This window comes from Triturus cristatus, chromosome 4_1 (assembly GCF_964204655.1).
Source record: "Triturus cristatus chromosome 4_1, aTriCri1.1, whole genome shotgun sequence".
Classification (NCBI taxonomy): Eukaryota; Metazoa; Chordata; class Amphibia; order Caudata; family Salamandridae; genus Triturus; species Triturus cristatus.
Genome location: NC_140585.1, coordinates 1,215,128,262 through 1,215,151,737, shown reverse-complemented (window position 1 = coordinate 1,215,151,737; position 23,476 = coordinate 1,215,128,262). Strand labels below are relative to the sequence as shown.

The window sequence follows — 23,476 nt, the reverse complement described above, 5'->3', positions numbered from 1 at the left end:
ATTAAAATAATGAAAGACTGGGGAATTTCTATCTTTATAGTAACACAAAAAAAGTGAAGTTCTAACTATACCATTCATGTTTGTCTGCAGCTCTTTGATGACAGTTCATAGCCACTGTCCTATGTTAGGATTGTAACTTTTGAACTGCAAGTAACACAAGAATCTCTGTGACAAAGGCAGTAGTAACCCACTGAGCTATCCAAATAAAATACAGTTTATCTGCATCTCAAAACTACCAACAGGCAAAGGACTGCTCTCCAGCTGGATCATTAATCACCAGTTCTCTGGACATGTTTTATTGTTTCCTTGCATCTATGGCCATGATAATGTGCCTTGCTGGGCCTGTGCAGATTTTTAAAATAAAAACAAACAGTAACACATTCTCTGACCTACTGCAGTACTCCTTGTGTCCTAGCCTGATCTGATAAGCAGCTGCAGGAGTCAGGAAAGGTGAATCAGAAAAACAAACTTCTTTTCTCAAATGCTGAACAGAAATGGAAATATCCACGCAGCAGCACAGGACGGTAGGCAAAAGTTACTCGGTGTCAAATAGGCAATAGTAATACCAATACGCAATAATAGGCCACAGTACTACACAAACATAGCAAGAAGTTAGGGCGATGTACTCTTAATTCCGGCACAAATTCTCTACCGACCCAGCCTGGGCTTAGTATGGAAAAGAGGGAGGAATGCGTAATTCCCACCGCTCGGCTCTGTGTCTCCTAAATTGCTCTGTGGTGCTCATGACAGAAACGTCTCGAACAATACTGCTAATTGGAAGACTGCTTCATGGGAGGGCGGGGGAGACGCAGGGGGTGTCAATGCCGTCGAGAGAATGTCGTCGAAAACAAAGGAACTTCCAAAATATTTGTAAATGTTTCCAAGTTTGACATGTTACAGATAAGTACAAATGAAGGGCTATATATTGCTGGACACTGGTGTGCGCTGCTCGCTGTTGTGCAGTCCGCGTGAGCTACGTCCATTTCAACGCCTTGTAGGGGGTAGTAAGCGAAAGCGCTATATAAATACAATTACAGTCTTTTAAATGTCACATTTATTTAGCAGTTTAGCAGCACCGCTGGAGGAAAGTATTCCTGTGTGAAGGCATGTTTGCAGACTGAATTGTACAAAAAAGCAATGACTGTTTGCCATGAACACTGATGGAATATGTCTCGACAAACACACTCACCTGCTGAGTTGGTGGCAGACAGGGGGGGGGACTACCTCGGTCGGCGCCGGCGGCTAGCCTTAAACCAGGTTCCGCTCCGGCTCCTGTCCTTAGAATAAAATTAAATTATAGTGGCGACGGCGACGTGAGACGAGACCTCCTCACCTCCCGAGTCCTCGGCGCCCCTCGTGATGCCAAGTCACACGCACTTGGGGTCCAATGCGCATGCGGGATTCGGATTCCCGTATTCCAAAACATTAAAACCACATCGCCGACTGCACCCCTCTAGTGACGACGTCACTGCCGAGGCGCGCAGATGCGGCTTAGGAGGAGACAGTGCGCGCTGCGCACAGGCACCTCCTCCTGCTCAATAGAAGTTAGGTTGCGTCGTCGTTGCATTTCTGGTTTGTTCTGCAGTACTGCTCTGCAGTCTGCACCACACCACACCGACCGGACCGGCCCTTTGGTGTCACCCCCCGTGAGGGTGTCACCCGGTGCGGTCCGCACCTTTATAGTGACGCCACTGAATGGGCTAACAGTCACCGCTTTTAGGTAAAGTTCTGAATGAGAACTCCTGAACTAGTCGAGTGCTTCTTGCTCTGCTCCGGTACTGCAGCGTTCATTCTCTGTAGCTCAAAATAAATGTAGGCTCTCATCACAGGCATTCTGGAATCCGCACACTGCCCCGCATGGAAGCTGCGTGTGCCGCAGACACATTGGGTGACAGCCATATACGTTTCATGTGCAAAGTAGAATGTGTTTGCGGCACCTTGTTATCATTCCTACCTGAAAATTAACACTGCAGATATTGATAATTAGTGTATATTTACCTTTAGAAATAGCATCCATGTTCCATCCTCTGACAGGAGATAGAAAGTCTAATATCTCTAGGGCTTCGGGCAGATGCTCTGTTCCCCACAGCCTGTAAAACTGAAATGCAGAACCAGAACATCAGAAAATGAAGCATGCAAATGAGACCACACCACACGCAGTTTGCACCGGTTCAGAGGATATTACCAAAGATCTATGCAGACCCCCTTCGCTACTGGGGTACATATGTAATCCGAACCTTAGGCTTGTTATTCCAATTCTGATGAACAAAGACTTCACCTCCGACCATGCATCAAATAAAACCAAGGCTATACATGCATCGCACCAAGACCAAGCTGCCCAGCACCTCCGCCTGCGTTTGGTTTTTGTGGCTGACACTGCCGTGTTTTGTGAAAAAAAGAAGTGTCTTGAACATATAAACTATGTGCTAATCCAAGCTGAAACTTTACCTGACACACTGACTGCACAAAATATAATGAGCCGAATAAAACTTAAATATGAAGCTGGCATTTAAAGTGGAGTACACCCCAACCCAGTAATAGGATGAGTCTCAGTGAAATGCTTTTTGATATCAATCGATTGAATTTAGAAGAGCATCCTTAATTGTAAGCATGAAAGGAGCATATATCACCTGATCCACCCACCTCCTCTCAAACACAAGTACACCTTAAAATAAATAGCCAGATTCTTTATCGTGAAAAGAGACAAAAAAGAAATATCATTTTTACCCTAATCCTGGCAGTTCATCAACAAGAATCATGTCAATGTTTACCGACACGGAGGAGGAGCTTAGCGCGCATCCAAGATGGTCGCGTGAGCACAGGGCTCCCCGGACCCTTTCTGCTCCTCGGAATATATCCTGAGACTATCCTGATTTGGTGTATGGAATCTGGGAGATGAAGACCAGCTGATCATATATCTCTTTTCAAAACTCTAATCGGACCTGGGACTCCTGAGTTATTGTCGCCGGACCTTTTGGGACCCACCCGACGGAGGTGGCCGGGGTGAAGGTGACCCGTGGGGCCGGGCTGCAATTGAACAACAGCGGCCTCAGCGCGGTGCCAGTTACCGATTCAGCACTTTCGGTTTCGGTTTTGGCCTTCAGGAGATCAGCTGGCGTGCGTGCTCAAGGTGGCGAGGTGCCTCCTGGGCCTCTGCCCGAGGTTTGCTTTCATCTGCTACTGGCGGGTCTGACGCCTCCGGCCCCTACACCGACGGTTTGTGGTCCTTTCGCTGGCACCCGCGCACCCCTTGATCGGAGGTCCCATTGAGTGACTGCGCTCACATGGCGGGCAAAGGGGGTCCGGAGGGGCGCAAGACCAAGGCTTCACTGCGCGGGGGAGCGGTCCAGAGCAACAACATGGACCGCTATACCCAGGGCAGGAGGTCCCCTGGCGCTGCTGGCCTCTCCCCAGATGCTGCAGGGGGAGGCACGACCGTCGCTGCGGAACCTTCCCTGCAGGACATTATGGGCGCCATCGAGGGCATCAGGGAAACTATCGCGACGCAATATGAGGCCCTGGCCCGTAAGATCGACACTGTCGCGATCGACGTCACCTTGATTCGGGCCGACCTCTCTAAAACCAACGAGAAGGTCCAGGCCCTTGATGCACGGACCTCCACCCTGGGTGCGGAGGTGTCGGATCTGCGGGCCGCGCTTGGGGACATTAGAGTGGTCAACGACCATATGGCCCGGCGGCTTGAGGACTTCGAGGGACGGGCCCGACGCAACAATATCCGCATCATTGGGGTACCGGAGTCCTCCGACAGCCGCCCGGTGGACCTCGTGGTCGAGGAACTTATCCTGCAACAGCTGTCCCCGGTTGGCCTAAGCAAATTCTTCGCTGTGGAGCGGGCCCATCGAGTTCCGGGCGGCCGGCCGCGGCCGGGGGCCCCCCCGAGGCCTATCGTGGCTAAACTGTTCCACTACAGGGACCGCGATGCTATTCTGCAGGCTTCACGGACCCGTGGCCCGGTCCGCTACGAGAACTCGACCATCAACTTTTATCCGGACTTCACGCAACTGGTCCAGAAACAGCGGATGGGATTCCAAGGGGTGAAGCGCCGTCTCCGCGAGCTAGGCCTGAAGTACTCAATGATCTACCCGGCGAAACTTCGAGTGGAGCATGGAGAGCGGACAGCCTTTTTTGACTCTCCTGTGGCCGCAAGTAACTGGCTGGACTCGCTGCCGGACGGGGGTGGCCGGCCCGGGCCCTCTGGGGGCACCGCAGGTGACGGGTCCCCTTAGACTGACCTTTGGTCCTTACTTTTTGCGGCTTGGCACTGTACAGTTGGGTCTTACTTCTTTTGCATACTGTGCTTTACCAGGACCCGTGAGGGGTGCGGGCGGGTACGGGTCCCTTTCCTCCTCCGGGGTCTTTTTGTAGAATGGGGTTAATGGGGCGACAGGCACACTGCAAGTTGGGGGGGGTCTTTGGCCCGCAGGGGTGCAGGGTGGGGGGCGTTGGACTTGGGGTGGGGTTGGGGGGGAAGAGGGGTTGTTTAGTTGTGTGTTTTTTGTTTACAGGGCGAGGTATTGATTTTTATCCATATTTGGGAGCGGTGCTGCGGGCTGGGGGCCTCTTGAGCTATTGGATGGGATGGGGGGAGACGGGTTGAGGATTATGTCATGGAACGTCAATGGGTTGGGGGACCGTATTAAGCGGGGTGTTGTACTGCAATATTTGCGTCGTTTGACTCCTGATGTGGTGTTTCTCCAGGAGACGCATTTGGTCGGCAATGTCTGCCATGCGATGAACAGGGGGGGATACCGCCTCGTAGCCCATTCTGGTTTCACAACTGGCTCCAGGGGGGTGGGCATTCTCCTGCGAACCTCCCTTCCGGTGGAGATCACGAGGATAGTCTCTGATGACAGGGGGCGCTATGTGTGTTTGACTGGGAGGTGGGAGGGGCAGCCCCTTACCCTGGTTTCAGTCTACGTCCCCCCGGGCCTCCAGAACTCCACCTTCACTGACTTGGGTCGAATGCTGCTTGACCTTCCGGACGGCCTCCTGCTCATGGGCGGGGACTTTAATTCTGTGGTTTCGGGTGAACTGGATCGTCACCCACCTAGGACCCTCCCCGCTGCCCAGTCATGGCTGGGTGGGATGTTGGAGACCTTCGGCTTGGTGGATAGTTGGAGACTATTGCATCCGACCCAGTGTCAGTTCACCTTTCATTCGGGGGCGCATGGGAGTCTCTCCAGGTTAGACTACTTTCTTATGCCCGCGGCGCAGACTGGTCGGATTCGAGAGGTCAGACACCTGGCGCGTGGTATCTCCGACCATTCTCCGCTGTGGCTTCTCTTTGACACCGGGTCGCGGTCCGCAGGTCGGATAGCTCCCATTAACCCCTGGTACCTGCGGGACCCTGTGACTCGTGACAGCCTGGTTAAGGCCATGGACCAATACTTCAGTGAAAACAAGGGGTCGGTGTCGTCTGCGTTGTCCCTTTGGGAAGCCTTTAAAACTGTGCTACGCGGACACGCCCTCGCCCAGATAGTGGTGGCCAAGAAGGTTAGGAGCGAGGCGGTGGTAAAGCTGGAGACTGACATCTCGGGGCTGGAGTCGGCCCTGGAGGCGAATGTTACTCCGGACGGACTACATGCCCTTAGCCTGAAACAGTTCGAATATAGGTCCCTGGTCACTGACGCGGCCAAAACTATGTATAGGGAGCGGCAGGGCCGATTGTATGACGCGGGGGACAAGGCGGGTAAGTTGATTGCGTGGCTGGACAAAAAAGAGAGAGTGAATCGTGTGGTCCCCGAGTTGCGTGCTACGGATGGTGTGTGTGTGACTGAGCCGGATGAGATTGTGGAATGCTTCGCTGATCACCTCCGGGCGGTGTACTCCCCGGTGACTGACAGGGACGAGGAAGACTCTCGCCTCCTACTGAGAGATATTGCTCTGCCCGGCCTGTCCGTTGAGGACCGGGAGCGGTTGGACGCCCCCTTATCGTCGGATGAAATAGCGACCGCGATTCGTTCCCTTCGCTCGGGCAAGGCTATGGGTCCTAACGGTCTGCCCATTGAACTATACAAATTGCGTCCTGATAAGCTTGCGCCCTTCCTCGGCCGCATGTTCCGCGACTCTCTTGCGGCGGGTTCCCTTCCTGCCGACCAGCGCTTGGCCACTATAGTCGTTATTCCCAAGGAGGGCAAGCCTCGTGACCGCTGTACCTCTTACCGGCCTATTTCACTACTCAATGCGGAGCCTAAAATCCTGGCGAAAGTCCTGGCCAATCGATTGTTGAGTGTAGTGTGCGACCTTATTCATCCGGACCAATGCGGCTTTATCCCGCACCGCAACACCGCTCTTAACTTGCGGCGTCTGCACGGGGTCCTCGCCAGGGCGGAGTTTCTCTCCGAACCGGCCGTGCTGGTTTCTTTGGATGCCACGATGGCATTTGACACTATTGAGTGGCCATTCCTCTGGGCCGTCTTGGATAAATTCGGCTTTGGAGAGGGATTTATTGGCTGGGTGAGGCTCCTTTACACGGGACCCATGGCTCAAGTGGTGGTGAATGGGCGGGTCTCTCGGCCCTTTGCCCTTGGCAGGGGCACGAGGCAGGGGTGCCCGTTGTCCCCGTTGCTTTTTGCTCTCGCCCTGGAGCCACTCGCTGCCTGGCTCCGTTGGGAGCCCTCGCTTAGAGGGATCCGGTGGGGCCCGGGCTTTGAAGATCGGGTCTCGCTGTATGCGGACGACATTCTCCTGTACCTCACCTCACCGCGGCAGTCACTCAACGTCCTCTTTGACGTTCTGACCTCCTTTGGGAACAATTCGGGTCTCACGATCAATTGGTCTAAATCCTGCGTTTATCCCATCGCTGGTGGTCCTCCTCTCCTGCCGCCTCGGCTCCCGATTCAAATATCTCTGAGCGGCTTTAAGTACCTGGGGATATACGTTTCGCTGGACCCGGTGGCTCGCTACGAGCAGAATCTTCTGCGTCCACTTCGGCGGCTGCGGGAGGACACGGCCCGGTGGTGCAGGCTGCCCCTGTCCCCGCTGGGTCGGGCCGCGCTGTTTAAAATGATGTCCCTTCCCAGGTTCCTCTATGCACTCCAGAACTCCTTTGACGTTATCCCAGTGGCCTACTTTCGGGAGGTGGAGAGCCTGCAGAGGAGACTGGTGTGGAACGGCCGGGCGCGTATTGCTCTTGCCAAGCTCACTCTCCCCTGGTATGACGGGGGCATCGCGCTTCCTGACATTCGCAGGTACTATTGGGCCTCGCAGCTATCTGCCATTAACCACGCCACGTATGCGCCCGGCTTGAATCCGGCGTATGAGATGGACAAGTTCCTGCTTCCCGGCGGGAACTACAACAGGGCACTTTATTCCCGCCTGGCTGACCGGACCCTTACGGGTCCTACTAAGATTGCTGTGCGGACCTGGAGGGCTGCCACTGCGGCCACGGGCTGGAGTGAGCGAATGACATGTGCTACTCCCTTGTTTGCCTCCGACCGCCTGGGCAGCTTGTGGACCACCAAGGGGTTTGACCAGTGGGACACGATTGGTATCAGCAAAGTGGGAGACCTGTGGCACAAGGGCGCGGTCAAGACTTTCGCGGTGCTCCAGGCCGAATACGAGCTGACCGACAGGGAGTTCTTCCGCTACGCCCAGGTTCGACACGCCCTGCTCTCGGTCTTCGGGGAGGGGACCAAGATCCCTGTTTCCTCGCCCCTCGAGGACCGCGTACTTGACGGACATGTCCCTGATAGTACTATTTCTTTAATTTATAAAAAATTGATTAATCACCGGGCGGATCTCCTGGTGCGCCTTCGGGAGGCTTGGACTGGGGATGGGGTTGAATTGGACGACGAAGACTGGCAGTCTGCACTGTCGTCCCCCAAGGAGGTTGCCATTCCGGCTCGTCTCCGGTTGGTACAGCTCAAGATTCTCCACCGGGTGTATGTTACGGGTCCGCGCTTGGTCGCGATGGGATTCTCCGACGACGGACTCTGTAAACGAGGCTGCGGGCTCAGCGCCACCTTTCTTCATATCCTTTGGGAGTGTCGCGAGGTGGCGGACTACTGGCGCCGGGTCCACACGGTTATGGGACAGGTCACCGGGGTTGTGCTGCTGCCGGAGGTGCGTCGCTGTGTCCTGAATGTGTGGGAGCCCAATGACTACAACGCGGCTCAGACTCGGTGGGCGGCCCTAGGGAACATGATTGCCAAGAGGGATATAGCGCAACATTGGGGCGCTCAACGGCCGCCCACCGTGTCAGTATGGAAGGAGAATATGGACTGGTGTATGTTTCGGGAGAAGACAGTGTATGTGGCCCGTGGCAAGCCGGGGGCATGGGGTAGAATTTGGGGTCAATGGAATGCGTATCGCGGAGGCATCTGTACGCCCCCCCCTGGTAGACACTGATATCGCCATGTCCCCCTGACCCTTGACGGCTCCTGGCGCTTTTTGTAACAACCACATATGGACGTTCATCTCCCTTGACCCCCTTCCCCCCCCCCCTCCGTCCCCGGCCTCCCGGTACTCCTCTCTTTAGCGGATTGCTCAAATGTTCTGACTGGAGTCTCCCGGGGGGAGCCTGAACCGCACTGGTATCCCTCGTAACTCGCCTTTTGTTTTTATTGTTTTTCTTTTTGTTTCTGTTATTGTTGGACTGACGCTTGCTGTTCTTCGAGGACTATCTTGAGCCACTGCGGGGCAGTGCCCTGGGAACGGATTGCAGCTTTGATATGTGTATATTTCCTTATGTACCTAGCGGCCGGCCCGGGTGGTTGTAGGCCCATACTTGTAACCGAATTATTGTTCAATAAAAACTTTTTCCAAAAAAAAAAAAAAAAAAAAAAATGTTTACCGACACAAGACCATTATTGTAAATTTACAGTGTATGTTCTCTATCTATTACATGAAGGTAGCTGTAGATCTACAGTCCTTTCGTGTATGTCTTGCTTTCCTCTGTCATTGTGAAATATTCCAGATGCAAATCACATTTCCGCTAGGTTTTTTTTCTGATCAGTTTTTGTTTTGTCATTCAACAGCGCAAAGGGAGCAGCGAAAACTGCTTAAGGGAGCTGCTTCAGGTAAAAGCAAAACATACTAATTTTTTAGGTTTCGTCTGCCCAGCGCTTGCAACATCTCTTGTAAATAAGAAAAATCTTAAAACAGGCCTACAGCCCGCAATTAATTATCATTGGTTGGATTGCTTTGCAGTCACTCATTTTCCTGCTTCTCATTAGTCAACAGCACCAGGTTTCACTTCCTCTTTTCCTCTTCCTGGCATATGGCTGTTCTATGGAACATGGACTAAGTACAGTTTACGGTCTGCGGCCGGTGTCCTTCTACTGACCGCTATCTTCTCAAGCTACTTTTTTGTTGCGTTCTAGCACACCATAAGAGTGCACGTGTTTTCTGACGGTCTCTTATCCTCCCCGCACTACATGCGTGTCATTGCTTGCACCTGGAGCCCCCTCCCCTACATCGTTGCTTGTGCAGCCACCATGCACGCTTTCTGTATTTCATAAACCCTCACGATTTGTTTATATTTACTGTAAGCCTTCGCTGCCACGCAACATGTTTAAAATCATTGACAATGCCATATTAAAAGGCCTTGCACAGGTGAAACATTGGCTTTGCCAATGCTTGTTTAAATATAGAATCCCACAAACAAACGTGCTGCAGAGTCTGTAAATCTTAAGGTGTTACCTTTAAAAATAAAATTGCCTCTTCATTGTTTTCCTTCAGAGGCTAAAGATTGGGAGAGGGAGAGACACTGAACAACAAGCACTGGCAAAGCGAATAGGTCTCGACTATACGAGAGATAGTGGCTTTGCCAAGGTCTTTTAGCCATGTTGGAGAGTAGTGCTGCTGCTGTACAGCATGGCTAAAAGTAAAAAAAAAAAAAAAAAATGCTTTGATGCGTCCGGTGCTGGCAGCATCATAGTGCTCTTATTTCTTATGGCAGGTCGGGAACATGAACAATGAGAGTGAACTTGCAACACGGGCAACAGGAGGGTAAAATGAAGTGTTATGGCACAGCCAGCACTGGTCACGCCATAGCAGAATTTTTTCTTATGGCGGGTGGGGGTTGCAACACAGACAACGGGAGGGTGGGGCTGAGTGAGAAGAAGCAACAGGGACAACTTCTGGGAAGACTGATTGTGCACGGATTAACTCCTCCGGCCAGGTAAAGAATCCAGCAGGTGTTTCAGGGGGTCGATTAAATTAATAAGGAGGTTAATCTGTGGTTGTTTCCAGTGAATAAAACAACACATATGAACCCTGGAATCGGGTACACCTGTAGGAAAGTGATATTCAGGGTATTATAAGTCTGTATTAAGACACAGCTTCGGAAGAGTTGCGAACTAGGCCAAAGATTAGGTCCTGAAAATTACCAGCCTTTGTTCCTACCGAGAGAGGTTGGCCGCATACAGCAGCTGTTTTTTCCCTTTATAGTAAATATTTGCACTAGGATGTCAGCATGAGGTTGGTATATAAAATACCTTAAGAAACAATACAGTAGCAACGACCTTGCGGCGTGAGGAAGTCCAAAGAGGGGAGGTTATTGAATGAAATCCAGTTATTCAAAAATTCCCTTGCAGCCTAGTTGGGAAGATACCCACTACTGACCGCTGATAACACTGGTGTCTGGTACGCAAGGTGTGTCTGGTGTCCTTCACATAGTGTTCCTGAGACTCACTGCTCAAAGGGTTGAATCGGGGCAGTCTACATTACTCTTGGAATCTAACTGTGACTTGTGCTGCGAGGTGAGAGGGGATGTGGGTCCGCACACTGCCTGCTGCTCCAAAATGGGAAAATAATGCGGCTGTATGACTAGTGATATTATTATGTAGACAATTGATCAGCTGACTGGTGCAGACAATGTATGGGACTCACTGATGTGAAATGATGGTTGTTAGTGTTCTATCCATATTTTACTGAACCGACTGCTCCTTACCAAATACTGTCAGTACTAGGTAATGTCGAATACATGACTGTACTTTGAACACCCCTTTGATGTAATATGCGTTGTACTGGAAAACTAATAAAAATGGTTCATCATAGAAAAATACAGTAATGTAAAGCTTTGCCAGTTCAGTGCTACCTTCCCTTGATCTTGTGCAGAATTTCATGGCTCGACTAGCTCGGCAGATGGTTACAAGGTTTAGTGTTATCAACTTTTAGCTTTGCTTTATAGCGTGAACTCGACCCAAAGGTGGAGTGCTTTAAATAGGCACCAATTACATTACACAAGGACACATTAATTTTGTTTTTTAGGTATGATGAGATTACATAATTTGCCCAGAATCACAAGAGATTGGGATGACGCTAAGGCGCTAAACGAGTTCCAAAGTCAGCAGCTCTGGCCGTAGTGCCACATTCTCTCCATTACTTTGCTTCTGAGTGGGTGTAAAAAAAGGCACATTTATTGGTAGTGAATCGGTAGTGATATCGGGGGTCAAGCGACGAGAAGCTACTGACAGTTGTTAGAAATTGGAACCTTGCTTGTGTCAGGAGGAGGTGCATGTGTAACAGCCACACATCTTCAGTCACCTTGAGGTACAAACTCTACTGAGCACTGCTGACCCCTGGACACCAACAGGAATGTTGTCAATAACGCTTTGCAGAACATTTGTGCTTGACGTTGCAGTTAATGTGCAACTGCAACTTATGTAAATAGACCAATGACATTTAACTTCTGTTGCTCCACTGCAGTGCTGAGTTAATAGAAAACTCACTGCTTCAGCTATGGTCTATAATGCTTAAATATATGATAGCGACCAGAGGGTTGAGGCAAAAACAGTCCGCACCTGTCAATACAATATATGGGAAGTAAATACTAGTGCAGGGAACCAAGGAGTGCAACCCCTCTCTATTCCACAATTGGAGAAAACTTCAAATACACATTTGACACAAAGTGGTCCCGCATTTAACAAAAGGTCTGTAGAATTCAAATGGAGGACAGTCTTTGTAAGCACATTGAAGAACTTCCAATTCAATATTGTTTCTTTTTTCAAAAAGTTCTTTATTGGACTTTCTTTCATGTAAAGAAAAGTCGATCAGATAAAATCCGGTAGCCGACTTGTTTCGTCCCGAAAGGGACTTCTTCAGGGCTACAGACAAACATATACAAATTCATTTAAAATATATACACATATATAAAAAGACACACAAATACATTTTCCTAGTATGTTAGTTCAATTTAAGCCATTTTGGTGTCAGCCTTTCTTATATGATAATCCACAATTTTTTATCGGTTGATATAGTTTACTTATATTGTGGTCTTCAATTATTTTCTTATAGCAATGGAGAACACATGCTAGTATCTACTGATAATAGTTGGGAGTGTATTTTTATAACGACATACCTCCACAGTGTAAAAGCGTACATCCAATCTCAACTTTCCTTTGATATGGCTTAAGTCATGGGGTCATACATTTTATACAGGGTGTGTGTCCTAAAACAACAGAATTTACATATATTTCTCATACATCTTATAATATCCTATTACAGTTTTAAAATTATAACATTATGAAGTATGTATACTTGACACATAGCAAGAATAGAGCCTAGCGATCATTGATACATTCATTTACCAAGCAAGATTAATATGCAAAGAGCAAGTTACATCTACATAACCGCCATATTGACCCATGAGGTTTATGTGACAGACAAAACAAATCAGAGGGCACCATATTTAAAATCACATTCTATCACTTCACATTGACAGAGTGGATTTAAGGGATTGTAGTTACAAGTATTGCTAATGTTGCCTTTCTTCTTGAAAAGATTTTTTGAAAATCCTAGTGTGTGCTCATTATTTTTAACAGAAGCAAGAGAACAGGATGTGTCAAAGCGACCTCTCTGTTAAAACATGAGCTTTATGTGGCAAACATTGTATTTACAAGTATTGCTAACGGTGTCTTTCTCACTAAAAGATTTTTGGAAAATCCTAGTGTGTGCTCAGTATTTTTGACAAAAGTGAGAGAACAAGATATTATCGTGGCACATTATGTCTAAACGGTCTCTATGTTAGAACATGGTCTTTATATAACAGGCAATACAAATCTAAGGGCGCCATGTTTAAAAACCACATTGCATTATCTCTCTGCGACGCGTTGCAACATCAAGCGGTTTGAGTATACTTGCTAAGATATATTTACAAATATTATAAACAGGGCCATTTCTACTCAGAGATTTTTTAAGGTCGGAGTACATATTCGTCATCATTGACAGAAACTGAAAAATTAAGTTAAGATGGTCAGTTCGATACAGTGAGACGCCATCTTAAAGCAGGCATCTCCCGTGATACTAGTTACGAACAGGGGGACATTGTGTTAAGGCATAGCATACATATAGTACCTATCAATCCAATTTAAGCCCAAAAGGAACAGATGAACTAGTTTCAAAAACAACGTATTAAATTGGTATGCACATATGCATAGAACCTATAAGTTGAACGGGAGAGTGGAATAAATTACGGCTCATAACCCTACATTTCTATTTTATTGTGGAGCACACTTACTATTTACGCGGCTTGGTAACCAAAGGTCTGTCAGCGCATCTGCTTCAAAGAATTGAAACAGAACGCCATGAGACGGGACATTTTTATATGTTAATTTTCAATGTCAAACACCTGATAGTGTAAAAACAAACAACGTTCTCACTAGGCGCGAGTAGTTCTAGCAAAACAGGCACCATCTTTAAACGGGCATTTGCGATATTGAAATAAGTAGCAACTGTCACATTCTACAAAGGCAATAAAGTTCAATCCAACGTGGTGATGATATATAGCATTCTTATAGCCATATCCAAATTTACATTTACAGTATTGTATCCCAAATCAGTGTACTGTTTTTGAATCTCGATTATTTTCATTTAACAGGACCAGTACAACTTAGTCCAACAAGATGATGATTCTCAAAGGTGAACACCATATTCTTATAACATATGGTGGGGAGCACGCGAGTATAAGGAGACAGAAAACGCTCTCAAGAGGCGCAACTAGATCTTACCATTCATGCGCCATCTTTGAATGTATAAATACACCCTTATCTCCTGAATAAATTTAGCATTAGTTTGAATAACATCGGATTCGTTTTACATTGTTCAATTCCATTTATCACATCGTAGTGATTGTCCACATAGGGGGCCAATGCATATTTATAATGTGACCCCAATGGTTTATATAGCTAGAGTCAATGAAATTGCTTATCAAAGAATCATAATAAAAGACATGCGACAAGATGATCTGTCTGCGTGATTCTCTTTAAATTGCATTGTCATGCAGATGTTATCGAATCACACAAATGTATATTGCAAAAGGTCAAGAATGATCAGTTTATAGACATTTGTCCTAGGAGTGATTATTGAGACTATGACAATAGAATTAACATTGGATACAGTTCATAAAAAGAGATGAAACTTGTTGTTAATATTTAGTCCTAACTTAACAGTAAGCAAGTGGCAAATCCATCTTGCTACAAGTTGTCTCAAAGATAGCGCTCTGTTTCCACCTCTCTCTTGTACTGTTGCATGATCTATGGCATGAAACGTAATGTTCCTGTCATTTGGATGGTCACAATGTATGTGAGTTGCAACTGGATATTATACATTATTGTTTTTTATAGCCCTCACATGTTTCTGTATACTCAATTTTAGGCTGCGTGTGCTACTACCAATGTATACTTTTTCACAGGAGCATATGATAGAATATACAATAAACATAGTGTTGCAGTTGATAAATCTCTCAATAATATACTCCTTATATTTGTTATAACTAAATTTCATCAATTTGTTCTGACCAAATTTACAAATTCAACAATTTCCACAGGTATAGAAACCCACAGGTTTGTCAGGCAGCCAAGTCATTTTGATCTTACTCGTAGTTTTAATATAACTGGGGCATAGAGTGTTCTTTAAGGTCCTGCCCTTCCGGTATACAACTCTTGGTTTCTTAGATAATATGCCTTTTCGAACACTTAATGAATCTAACAAATGCCCTTTTTTTCTTAAAATGTTATATACATGGCTACTAAAGGAGTCCTAATCAGTGATAAAAAGAACTTGAGACGTGTTGTTTTTTATTCTTATTCTTTTTGATAGTTGGTACCAATGTTCTCTTTCTAATTAATTGCAACTCTCTTCTCAACATTGCTCAAGCAGTCATTGTCATATGCCCTTTTGCTGAAATTTTCTTTTATATTGATATTACTGATAACATTTATTTCCCGATTGCAATTGCGCCTAGCTCGGACCATTTCACCATAAGGTATAGCATTTATGGTGGAACACGGGTGAGAGCTAGTTGCATGCAAGACACGGTTGCAAGAGGTCTTTTTCTTATATATATCACTTTGTATAGTTAAATCAGTGATAGTCTCAAGTCTAGAAATTCAATTTCGCTGTCAGAAAATTTGATTGTCAATTTCACATTAAACTTGTTGTTTAGATATGTATGGAAGTCATTTAGACTCTCAATAGTGCCATTCCATATCATCATCCCCATCGTCTATGTAGCAACCATAAAATATAATATTGTCACTCCACATGTGAGCTCCTGGGCCCCAGGCATGCTCCACCTCATACAGACCCATGAAAAGGTTTGCATAAGATGGAGCAAACCTGGAGCCCATCGCTGTACCCTGCTTTTGTAGGTACCACATGTTGTCATGTAGAAAGATATTTTGCATTAAAATCATTTCTGACAAGTCCAAAAGCATTAATGTATGTTCAAGATGTTGTGCACCACGCTTGAACAGAAATTATTTCAGGTCTCACAGTCCTTGTCCCCTCTGAATGCATGTGTATAAGCTCTCAACATCCATTGTCACACATAATAAGTCAGTTTGGTCCTATTTAAAGTCCTCCAATTTGCACAATAGATCTCCACTATCTCTCAAGTAAGAGGGGAGATTGTGTACATTTGGTTGGAGAAAGCAGTCCACATACTCGGCAAAGTGTTCTGTAGGCCCACCTTTCCCTGAAATGTTTGGCCTGCCCGGGAGAGAAGAACCCCCCCTTATGGATCTTACGCAAGATGTAAATGCATGGATATCTGGAATGGTGGGCCTGCAGAAACTTATGCTCTTGATCAGACAATAGGCAAGATTCATGCCAATCCCACAATTTGGCATTGATATTATTCTCAATCTGAGAGTTAGAATTAGATTTTAGTTTCTCATAGCATAGGGTGACATTTAATTGCCTCTCAATTTCCCTTAGATAATCTGTATGGTTCATAAGGACAATGTTCCCTCCCTTATCAGCTTCTCTGATTGCCAGATTGTCATCATCTTTAAGTGCTTTTAAAAGTTCCCTATCATTTCTTATCAGAGTTATAGAATTCATCTATAACTGTCTCGTTTAGTTGAGGAGGCATGTATTTTGAATTTGGGCATAGACCACTATTGGTGGTACAGTCTTCATGTATACTTAGTTCGCCTGCAAGTTGGACAACATACCCAATCAATTCCTCATCACATAGAGTGGCAAGCAAATGTGTGTTGTATACATCCTCAATTGATAACACAGTATCACTATTGCTACTGAACAATGGGACACATGGAATAACAGGATGTTCTTCAAAATGTTTTTTTATTTTTAGCTTGTGTATAAATTTATACAGGTCCACGTGAACGTTTTCAGTGTCACACTTGTATGTTGGGCAATAATTAAGACATTTGCACAACACTGACATTTCTTGATCAGTAAGTACTTTAAACGACAAATTGATAACACTTAATTCATTGGAAGCTAAGGGAGCATTAATTTTGTTTATGAAATGACAATCTACGGGGGCTACTTCTTCGTGTTCATATTCTGTTGCTTGGCTCTTAATCTCGCTCTTGGGTTTCTTACCACCCCTTCTTGTTCTTCGTTTGGGGCTTTTTTGCGATTCCCTAGGCAGTACCAAAACGGATCGGGTGTTTTGTTATTTATTTCAAATTGTGTGTTGCTTCGAAAGAAATGTAGCATAACACAAATTTTAAAGACAAGAAAAATAAGTATTTGCAATGCAATAGGTCTCGCATTTGTGAGCGTTTAAGCTATTCACATTGTAAATGTCAATGCCTTTTATTTATGTTTTTAAAAACAACACGTAAATAAGACAGTCATTTACAATGCCAATAGCTCAAACTCTCTCAAATGCGAGACCTGTTGCATTGCAAATGCTTGTTCTTTACGTTTGGAAGACCAAGCATATCACAAAACAGTTACCCCTGGTACAACCCTAACAAAAACAAGAATGCTGCTGAAGCTTCTCCTACTCCTGTCGGGAGACAGATGGCCCATAAAAAACAGGTCCCTTCAGCCCTCTGTTCTTTGAAAGTGCGACGGGTGAGGTGCTGCAGCTGCCTCCTCTTAAACACAAAGAGGAAAGGAAGGTGGAGCTGGGGCTGTGGGAGCCCGATCTGATGCTGGACTCGAGCTGGGCTGCTGCTGGAGAGTCTAGCAAGGAGGCCCCACACGCACTGCAGCTTCGGCGAGATCACATATGCTTTAGGGAAAGTAAAGAGATGGTAAAAACAAATGCTATTTTTTTTCCACTTCTTTGCTTCTGAAGCAATCGCAGCAACTACGTTTTAGCTTTAAATGTTTACAGCTAAAGCCGGGTTGCAGCATTGTAACAGAGAGTTCATACATTTAAAAAAAACATGCGGCCGGTTTCGGGATCGCAAGGAAACAAAAGTAGGAGAAAGCCCTTCAAGAAAATAGTGCTTAGAGGATGTAATTAAAACATACTGTGTAACAACAGTCAGTAAAAGGGCCGTTCCTCATGGGAGGTAACATGCAGACAAGGCGGTACCAAGTAGGGCCTAGCAAGCCTATTAATGAGTCAGAAGCCAGCATTTACAAAGGACAATGACACAAGCCAATGACAAATATGGGTGGGGAGTTTGCAGGTCTTCAAGTACATATTCCAATACAGCAACGCATGCTCGACCTATAAAGCGATATGGCATTGCCACAGTGACTGTGTCTTAGCCCTTTTTTAAGGCATAAATAATGCAGGGTGACGCAACACGAGGGCGAGGAAGGTAGCAGTAATGGACAGCAGGACTTAAGGGGTGTAGAAAAACAAAACAAGGGAGGGGGGGGGTACAAGACTGGCGGAGGAGAAGTGTGTACCGGCAACACAGAAGAAAAGAGTACCTCAGTCACATCAGGAGCAGCATACGGGCACTAATTAAGTTGAATCAATCTGTACTTGCTCCAGAAAAATAAATAGAAATGGCGTTTGGCCTGCACTGACTAATTAGGAAACTGCAAAGAAGAGGGGCACAGAAGCCAACAAATGGTAAGCCATAGGTGACTCCAAGCCGTTTATTATAAACGATAAGTCTCGCAAGCATGAGCACATGCTTTAGCACACGCTCATTTAAGCTCAACCTAAAAACAAGTAGGCATTGATTTAAAAAAAAAAAAAAATCATTGCTTTCCATAAGTGAACTGATGCTGCATTTCTCCGTTTCCACTTTGTGTTATTTAAAAGTTTTAATGCGCTGTTTAGCTGTCAAAAAGTCCCATGGCTGGGATTGAGGAGTATTTGTGCGGCGGACGACAAACTCAGCTTTCCTCTTGCAGAAACAGACGTCTGCAGGCAGGCCTGGGGCAGGCTCACTCAGGGAGTGTGGAGTGAGAGAGAGCCTGGCACTGGAAGGCTGGTAGTGCTTGTCAGCCTCCTGCAGAGCAGCTACTAGTTTGCAGCGGGCCGAGGTGAACTCGTATACTACGTACATTTTTGGTTAGAGGTGTATCTTCACAGGGGTGTGTGTTGGTGGAGCTCTCCCCATAATATATCATTCGAATCAGGGATCTAGTCATGCAGCTAGTCTGATCGCCTGACCTATTTGTGACGTCACTGCTGGCTTGAATAGGGTATCCTTCAGACACAGAGTTCCCCTCCCCACACCAGTAACTTGCTCCTCTGCTCGCATGTGCTGCGAAACTCGGCTTTCTCGTACAGAGTTTCTCCTCTATGTCTCAGCAGGGTGTGTGATTCAGACCATGGGTTTTGTTTGGTCTCGGGGTCTACTCACAATGTTGTCAGGACATCATTGAGCCCTGAAGTGAGAAGCTAGTACGATTTTAGCTAAAAGTCAATATAGATGGACCTAGTTTTTATGGTAAAGTTTTATAGTGCAAGTGTGATTCGGAAGCACTGTAAATGATGGGAGTGTCCGGTACCTAATGCTGGTCAGTAACTCAGGTGGTTAACACACTTGCTGGAGTCAGCCTCCTATGTGTAAGCTCTCAGAACAGTTTCTAATCCTCTTAACGTATTAGCATGAAGGGTTAATGTGGCATTTGTAAGTATTGTAAAGTCACAATATTTTTGTATCTTGTAAAACAGCAACCCTGCCTGCAGCATGTGACACGATAACATGCTGTACCTACTGTAGCCTACATAGTGTTTGCAAATTATCCCCAGGCCCAATGTCGAAATCACAAGTTGGCACGCCTATAATCTGAAGGGAGTACTCTCCTGTCAACAACTTAAAATTTCGATAAGACACAAAAAAAAAAGGTTTTAATTAGAGCAATTGCTTTTCATAAAAGTTTGGTAGCCACATAGAAAGGTACGATCTGTAAGAGACATTTAGTTAGGGATTCCTCACCTTAGAATTACCCCCCGGCGTCAGACTGGACCCGGAGAATTTTTTTTTCCTCGCCAGTACCTCTGTGCGTCGATGGTTGGCATCTGTCGACTCCAACGTTCGTCGTTGGCGTCATGGTCACTGGAATGATGTTGCGGTATCTACTTAGACTACGCCCTCACGCGCTGACTTCAGTTTTCTTTTTCTGCGCCAGCCAGCGCAGATCCGGAGAGTGCGGTACCTCGAGTCACTTCTTGACTCCGCTTTTGTGACTTTTGTCGACCTCTTTTTTGAGTCGTTTGACTCCTAGCGCACGGAGGGATGTCACGTCGAATCAGGTTCAAGGATTGCGAATCCTGTCGCAAATTGATGACGCTCGTGGACCTGCACCTAGTGTGCCTTTGGTGCCTGGAGGACGACCATGACCTAAAGTCGTGCTCCGACTGCCGGGCCATGAACCCGAAGTCTTTGCGGGAGCGGTCCTGAAAGCTTCTCGAGGCACGGCAGTCCGCTCTGCACTGTTCGAGGTCCTAGTCGAGAGGGAGGTCGCAGGACTGGTCGCAGAGCCACCACCACCACTCGTCATCGAAGTCTTCATCTTCGGTTAAGTCGAAGCACAAGAAGAAGGCGAAGAAGCATTGTCGCTCTTCGTGTTCTCCCCGTACGTCGACCGACGCAGGAAGCGGAAGGTAGTCGTCTGGCTCCGCCCGCGGAGCCTGTAGGGTCGACTTTGGCCCTCTCTCCCTTTCTGGGAGCTGGTGTGACCCTTGCCCAGCTTCGCACCTCTTACGAAACCTTGCATTCCATCTTGGGGCAGCCCGACTCCGCCGGCGCGCCCTCGGGCCCCGTGGACTTGATTTTGAGCTCTAGGCCTAAGATGTCTGCAGCTTCGGCTCCGGCATCACAGGGCCCCCAAGGATCCAGGCCTGGATCCAGATCGGTGCCGGTCGACCTCGTGACACCTCCTCCAGCACCAAATCTAGTGACGACACCCCCGCCGCCTGAGATTCCAGTTATGTCCCCAGCTGGCGTTTGCCCCGGACTCCCCCTCGATGAGGACACGGAGCCGGACCGACGTCGCCCGACGTCAGGACCGATGCCAACCGGTACATTTGTACCCCTGTTCTCCCCTGATGTTTCCTACCGCCCTGAGTGGCTACCAGGAGAGGTTGAGGAGGACTGGTAGGGGGTCTGTAGACCCTCTTGCAGACCAGTTAGAGGAGCTGGACCGGAGAGAGGAGTTGGGTGACGCCAATGGGCTCGACACCTCCCCAGACCTTTGCATGCTTTCTCCCCCTACCGTGGCTCCGGAGGAGGGTGTATCTTACGCAGTGGTGTGGCGTAGGGCAGCCCAGGCCTTAAAGCTCAAGCTTCCTACGGTGGCGGTCAGGACGAACCTCCTGACCGAGGTGCTTCAGCCAGCAGCGGCCCCTTCCGATCCCTTGCTGCCGTTCAGTGAGGCCCTTATGGACATCCTTTTGGGCACTTGGTCCAAGCCCAACACAGGGGCTCCTGTGGACAGGATGATTGCCTGACACCACCGCCGGCCCTGAGTGACCCCATTTTCCTCTTCCCGTCCCACCCCGGAGAGCTTGGTAGTCCAAGCCTCAACATCCAAAGGCGCATTCCCTAACGCACCACCTGATAGGGAAACCAAGAAGCTGGACCACCTTGGGAAGAAGATGTTTTCTTCCTCCAGCTTGGGACTGCCGTTGGTGAACACCGCATGTCTATTGGGCCGTTAGTCCCACTCAATGTGGGACACGGTTGCGGAGGTGCTGCCACAGTGCCCAGAGGAAGCCCGGGCTGTGCGCTCCCGGGCAGTTGCCGAAGGGCGAGCTGCAGCGAAGTTCACCATCCGATGTGGGCTGGACACCGCCGACTCATTAGGCAGGACGATTTTAACGTCGGTAGCCCTTAGACGCTACGCCTGGTAGAGATCTACTGGCTTTTCGTGTGATGTCCAAGCTACGCTTTTGAACATGCCCTTTGATGGTCGTCGCTTGTTTGGTGACAAGGCGGACAACACGCTTGAGCGCTTTAAGGACTCCAGGGCTACGGCCAGGTCCTTAGGCCTAGCATCCACCTCCTGCCCAGCACAGTCTGCCTTTCGCCCCTTAAGTGGCTACGGAAGGGGTGCCCCACCACGTTCCGCCCATGTACACAGGCCTGCCCAAGCTGTCCAGCCTCTGCTCGTCCGGGGACGTGGGACCCACCGTCGAGGGTCTGGGGGCCAGCTGACGGGCCAGTCCACTAGTGCCCCTCTGCAGCAGCTTCCAAGCACTCCTAGTCTGACCTTTCAGGGCCACCTTTTGCCAGTGGGCGGCAGAATTCAGCATCACCTCCCCACTGGCTCAACATCACGTCGGACAGGTCGGTTTTGCAGATAGTCCGAAGGGGCTACTTCCTCCCCTTCGAGACTACTCCTCCATTCATGCCTCCTCAGACCCATCGCATATCAGAGGATCACGTGGCCCTTCTCCAACAGAAAGTTTTGTCTCTCTTGGCTAAAGGAGCCATCAAGCAAGTTACTGCCCCAGAAGTAGGTTGTGGTTGTTATTCCCACTAATTTCTGGTGCCCGAGAAGGACACGAGCCTGCGTTATATCTTGGATCTCCGGAACATAAACCGCTTCCTCTGGAAGGAAAAGTTCAAAATGTTGACATTGGCTCAGGTCCTGTCTGCTCTTGACCCTGGAGACTGTTAGTAGCGTTGGAGTTGCAGGACGTTTATTTTCACATCCCTGTCCTGTCGGCCCATCGGCGTTGCCTACGATTCGCGGTAGGCCACGAACACTTTCAGTTTACCATGCTCCCCTTCGGCCTTACCAGCGCCCCTCGGCTGTTCCCGAAAGTGATGGCGGTGGTCGCAGCTTATTTGCACAGAACAGGGATTTCAGTCTTCCCTTATCTTGACGACTGGCTGATAAAAGCGGACTCGCCCCAGGCTGTCGTCTCCCACCTCCAGACTACGGCTGACCTCCTGCATTCGCTGGGGGACGCTATCAATGTGCCGAAGTCGCACCTGATCCTCTCTCAGAAGCTCCTTTTCATCGGAGCGGTCTAGACACAGTCCAGTTTCGGGCTTATCCTCCCGAGCAGCTTGTCTGGGATATTCGGGCTATGATTCTGATCTTTAAGCCTCCATCCCAGGTTTCTGTCAGAATGACCCTGAGGCTACTGGGCCTCATGGCCTTATGCATCCTGCTGGTGGACTATGCCAGGTGGCATATGCTGGCTCTGCAGTGGGACCTGAAGTTGCAGTGGGCACAGCATCAGGGGAATCTTTCCGATTGCGTCCAGATCTCGGAGTGCACTGCACACCAATTGCAGTGGTGGCTAACGAACCGGGATTGAGTCAACGGCAGATCCCTCTCCTTTCCCCAACCAGAGTTCACAGTGGTGACCGATGCATCACTGCTGGGGTGGGGCGGCCACATGGGAGAGGCGGAGATCAGAGGCCTCTGGTCTCGGCGGAGTCTGGGCTCCATATCAACCATCTGGAGCTTTGGGTGATTCATCTTGCACTAAAAGCATTCCTTCCCTCTGTCCGGGGAAGAGTGGTGCAGGTGTTCATGAACAACACCACTGCCATGTGGTACTGCAACAAACTGGGTGGGGTTGTGTCAAGAGGCTCTCTGCCTTTGGACATGGCTGGAACATCAGGGCATATCTCTGGTGGTTCAACACCTGGCAGGTTCTCTGAATGCCAGGTGGATGAACTCAGCCGCAGGTGCATGATGGATCACGAATGGCGTCTTCCCTCAGAGGTGGTGCAAGGTCTCTTTCAGCAGTGGGGAGAGCCTTGGTTAGATCTATTCGCCACCGAAGAGAACGCGCAATGTCAGCAGTTCTGCGCGTTGGAATTTCCAAGGCAGCACTCGCTAGGCAACGCTTTTCGTCGCGAGTGGAGTTGCG

At 48.2% G+C, this 23,476-nt stretch overlaps 1 protein-coding gene across 9 annotated transcripts in view; it reads left to right on the top strand.

The window, feature by feature from the left end:
• The window catches only part of OS9 (OS9 endoplasmic reticulum lectin), a 241,551-nt gene that overhangs the window by 186,666 nt on the left and 31,409 nt on the right, over positions 1-23,476 (top strand). For 2 of the 9 annotated variants that reach the window (XM_085654562.1, XM_085654561.1), the window contains exon 13: positions 9,000-9,041. The exons of 4 other annotated variants lie outside the window; for them this stretch is intronic. In XM_085654562.1, coding sequence (XP_085510688.1) covers positions 9,000-9,041 — 42 coding nt within the window. Of the gene's footprint in view, positions 1-8,999; positions 9,042-13,843; positions 14,206-23,476 lie in introns of those variants that run through there. 3 more of the 9 variants (XM_085654570.1, XM_085654569.1, XM_085654568.1) reach the window with 2 other exon arrangements.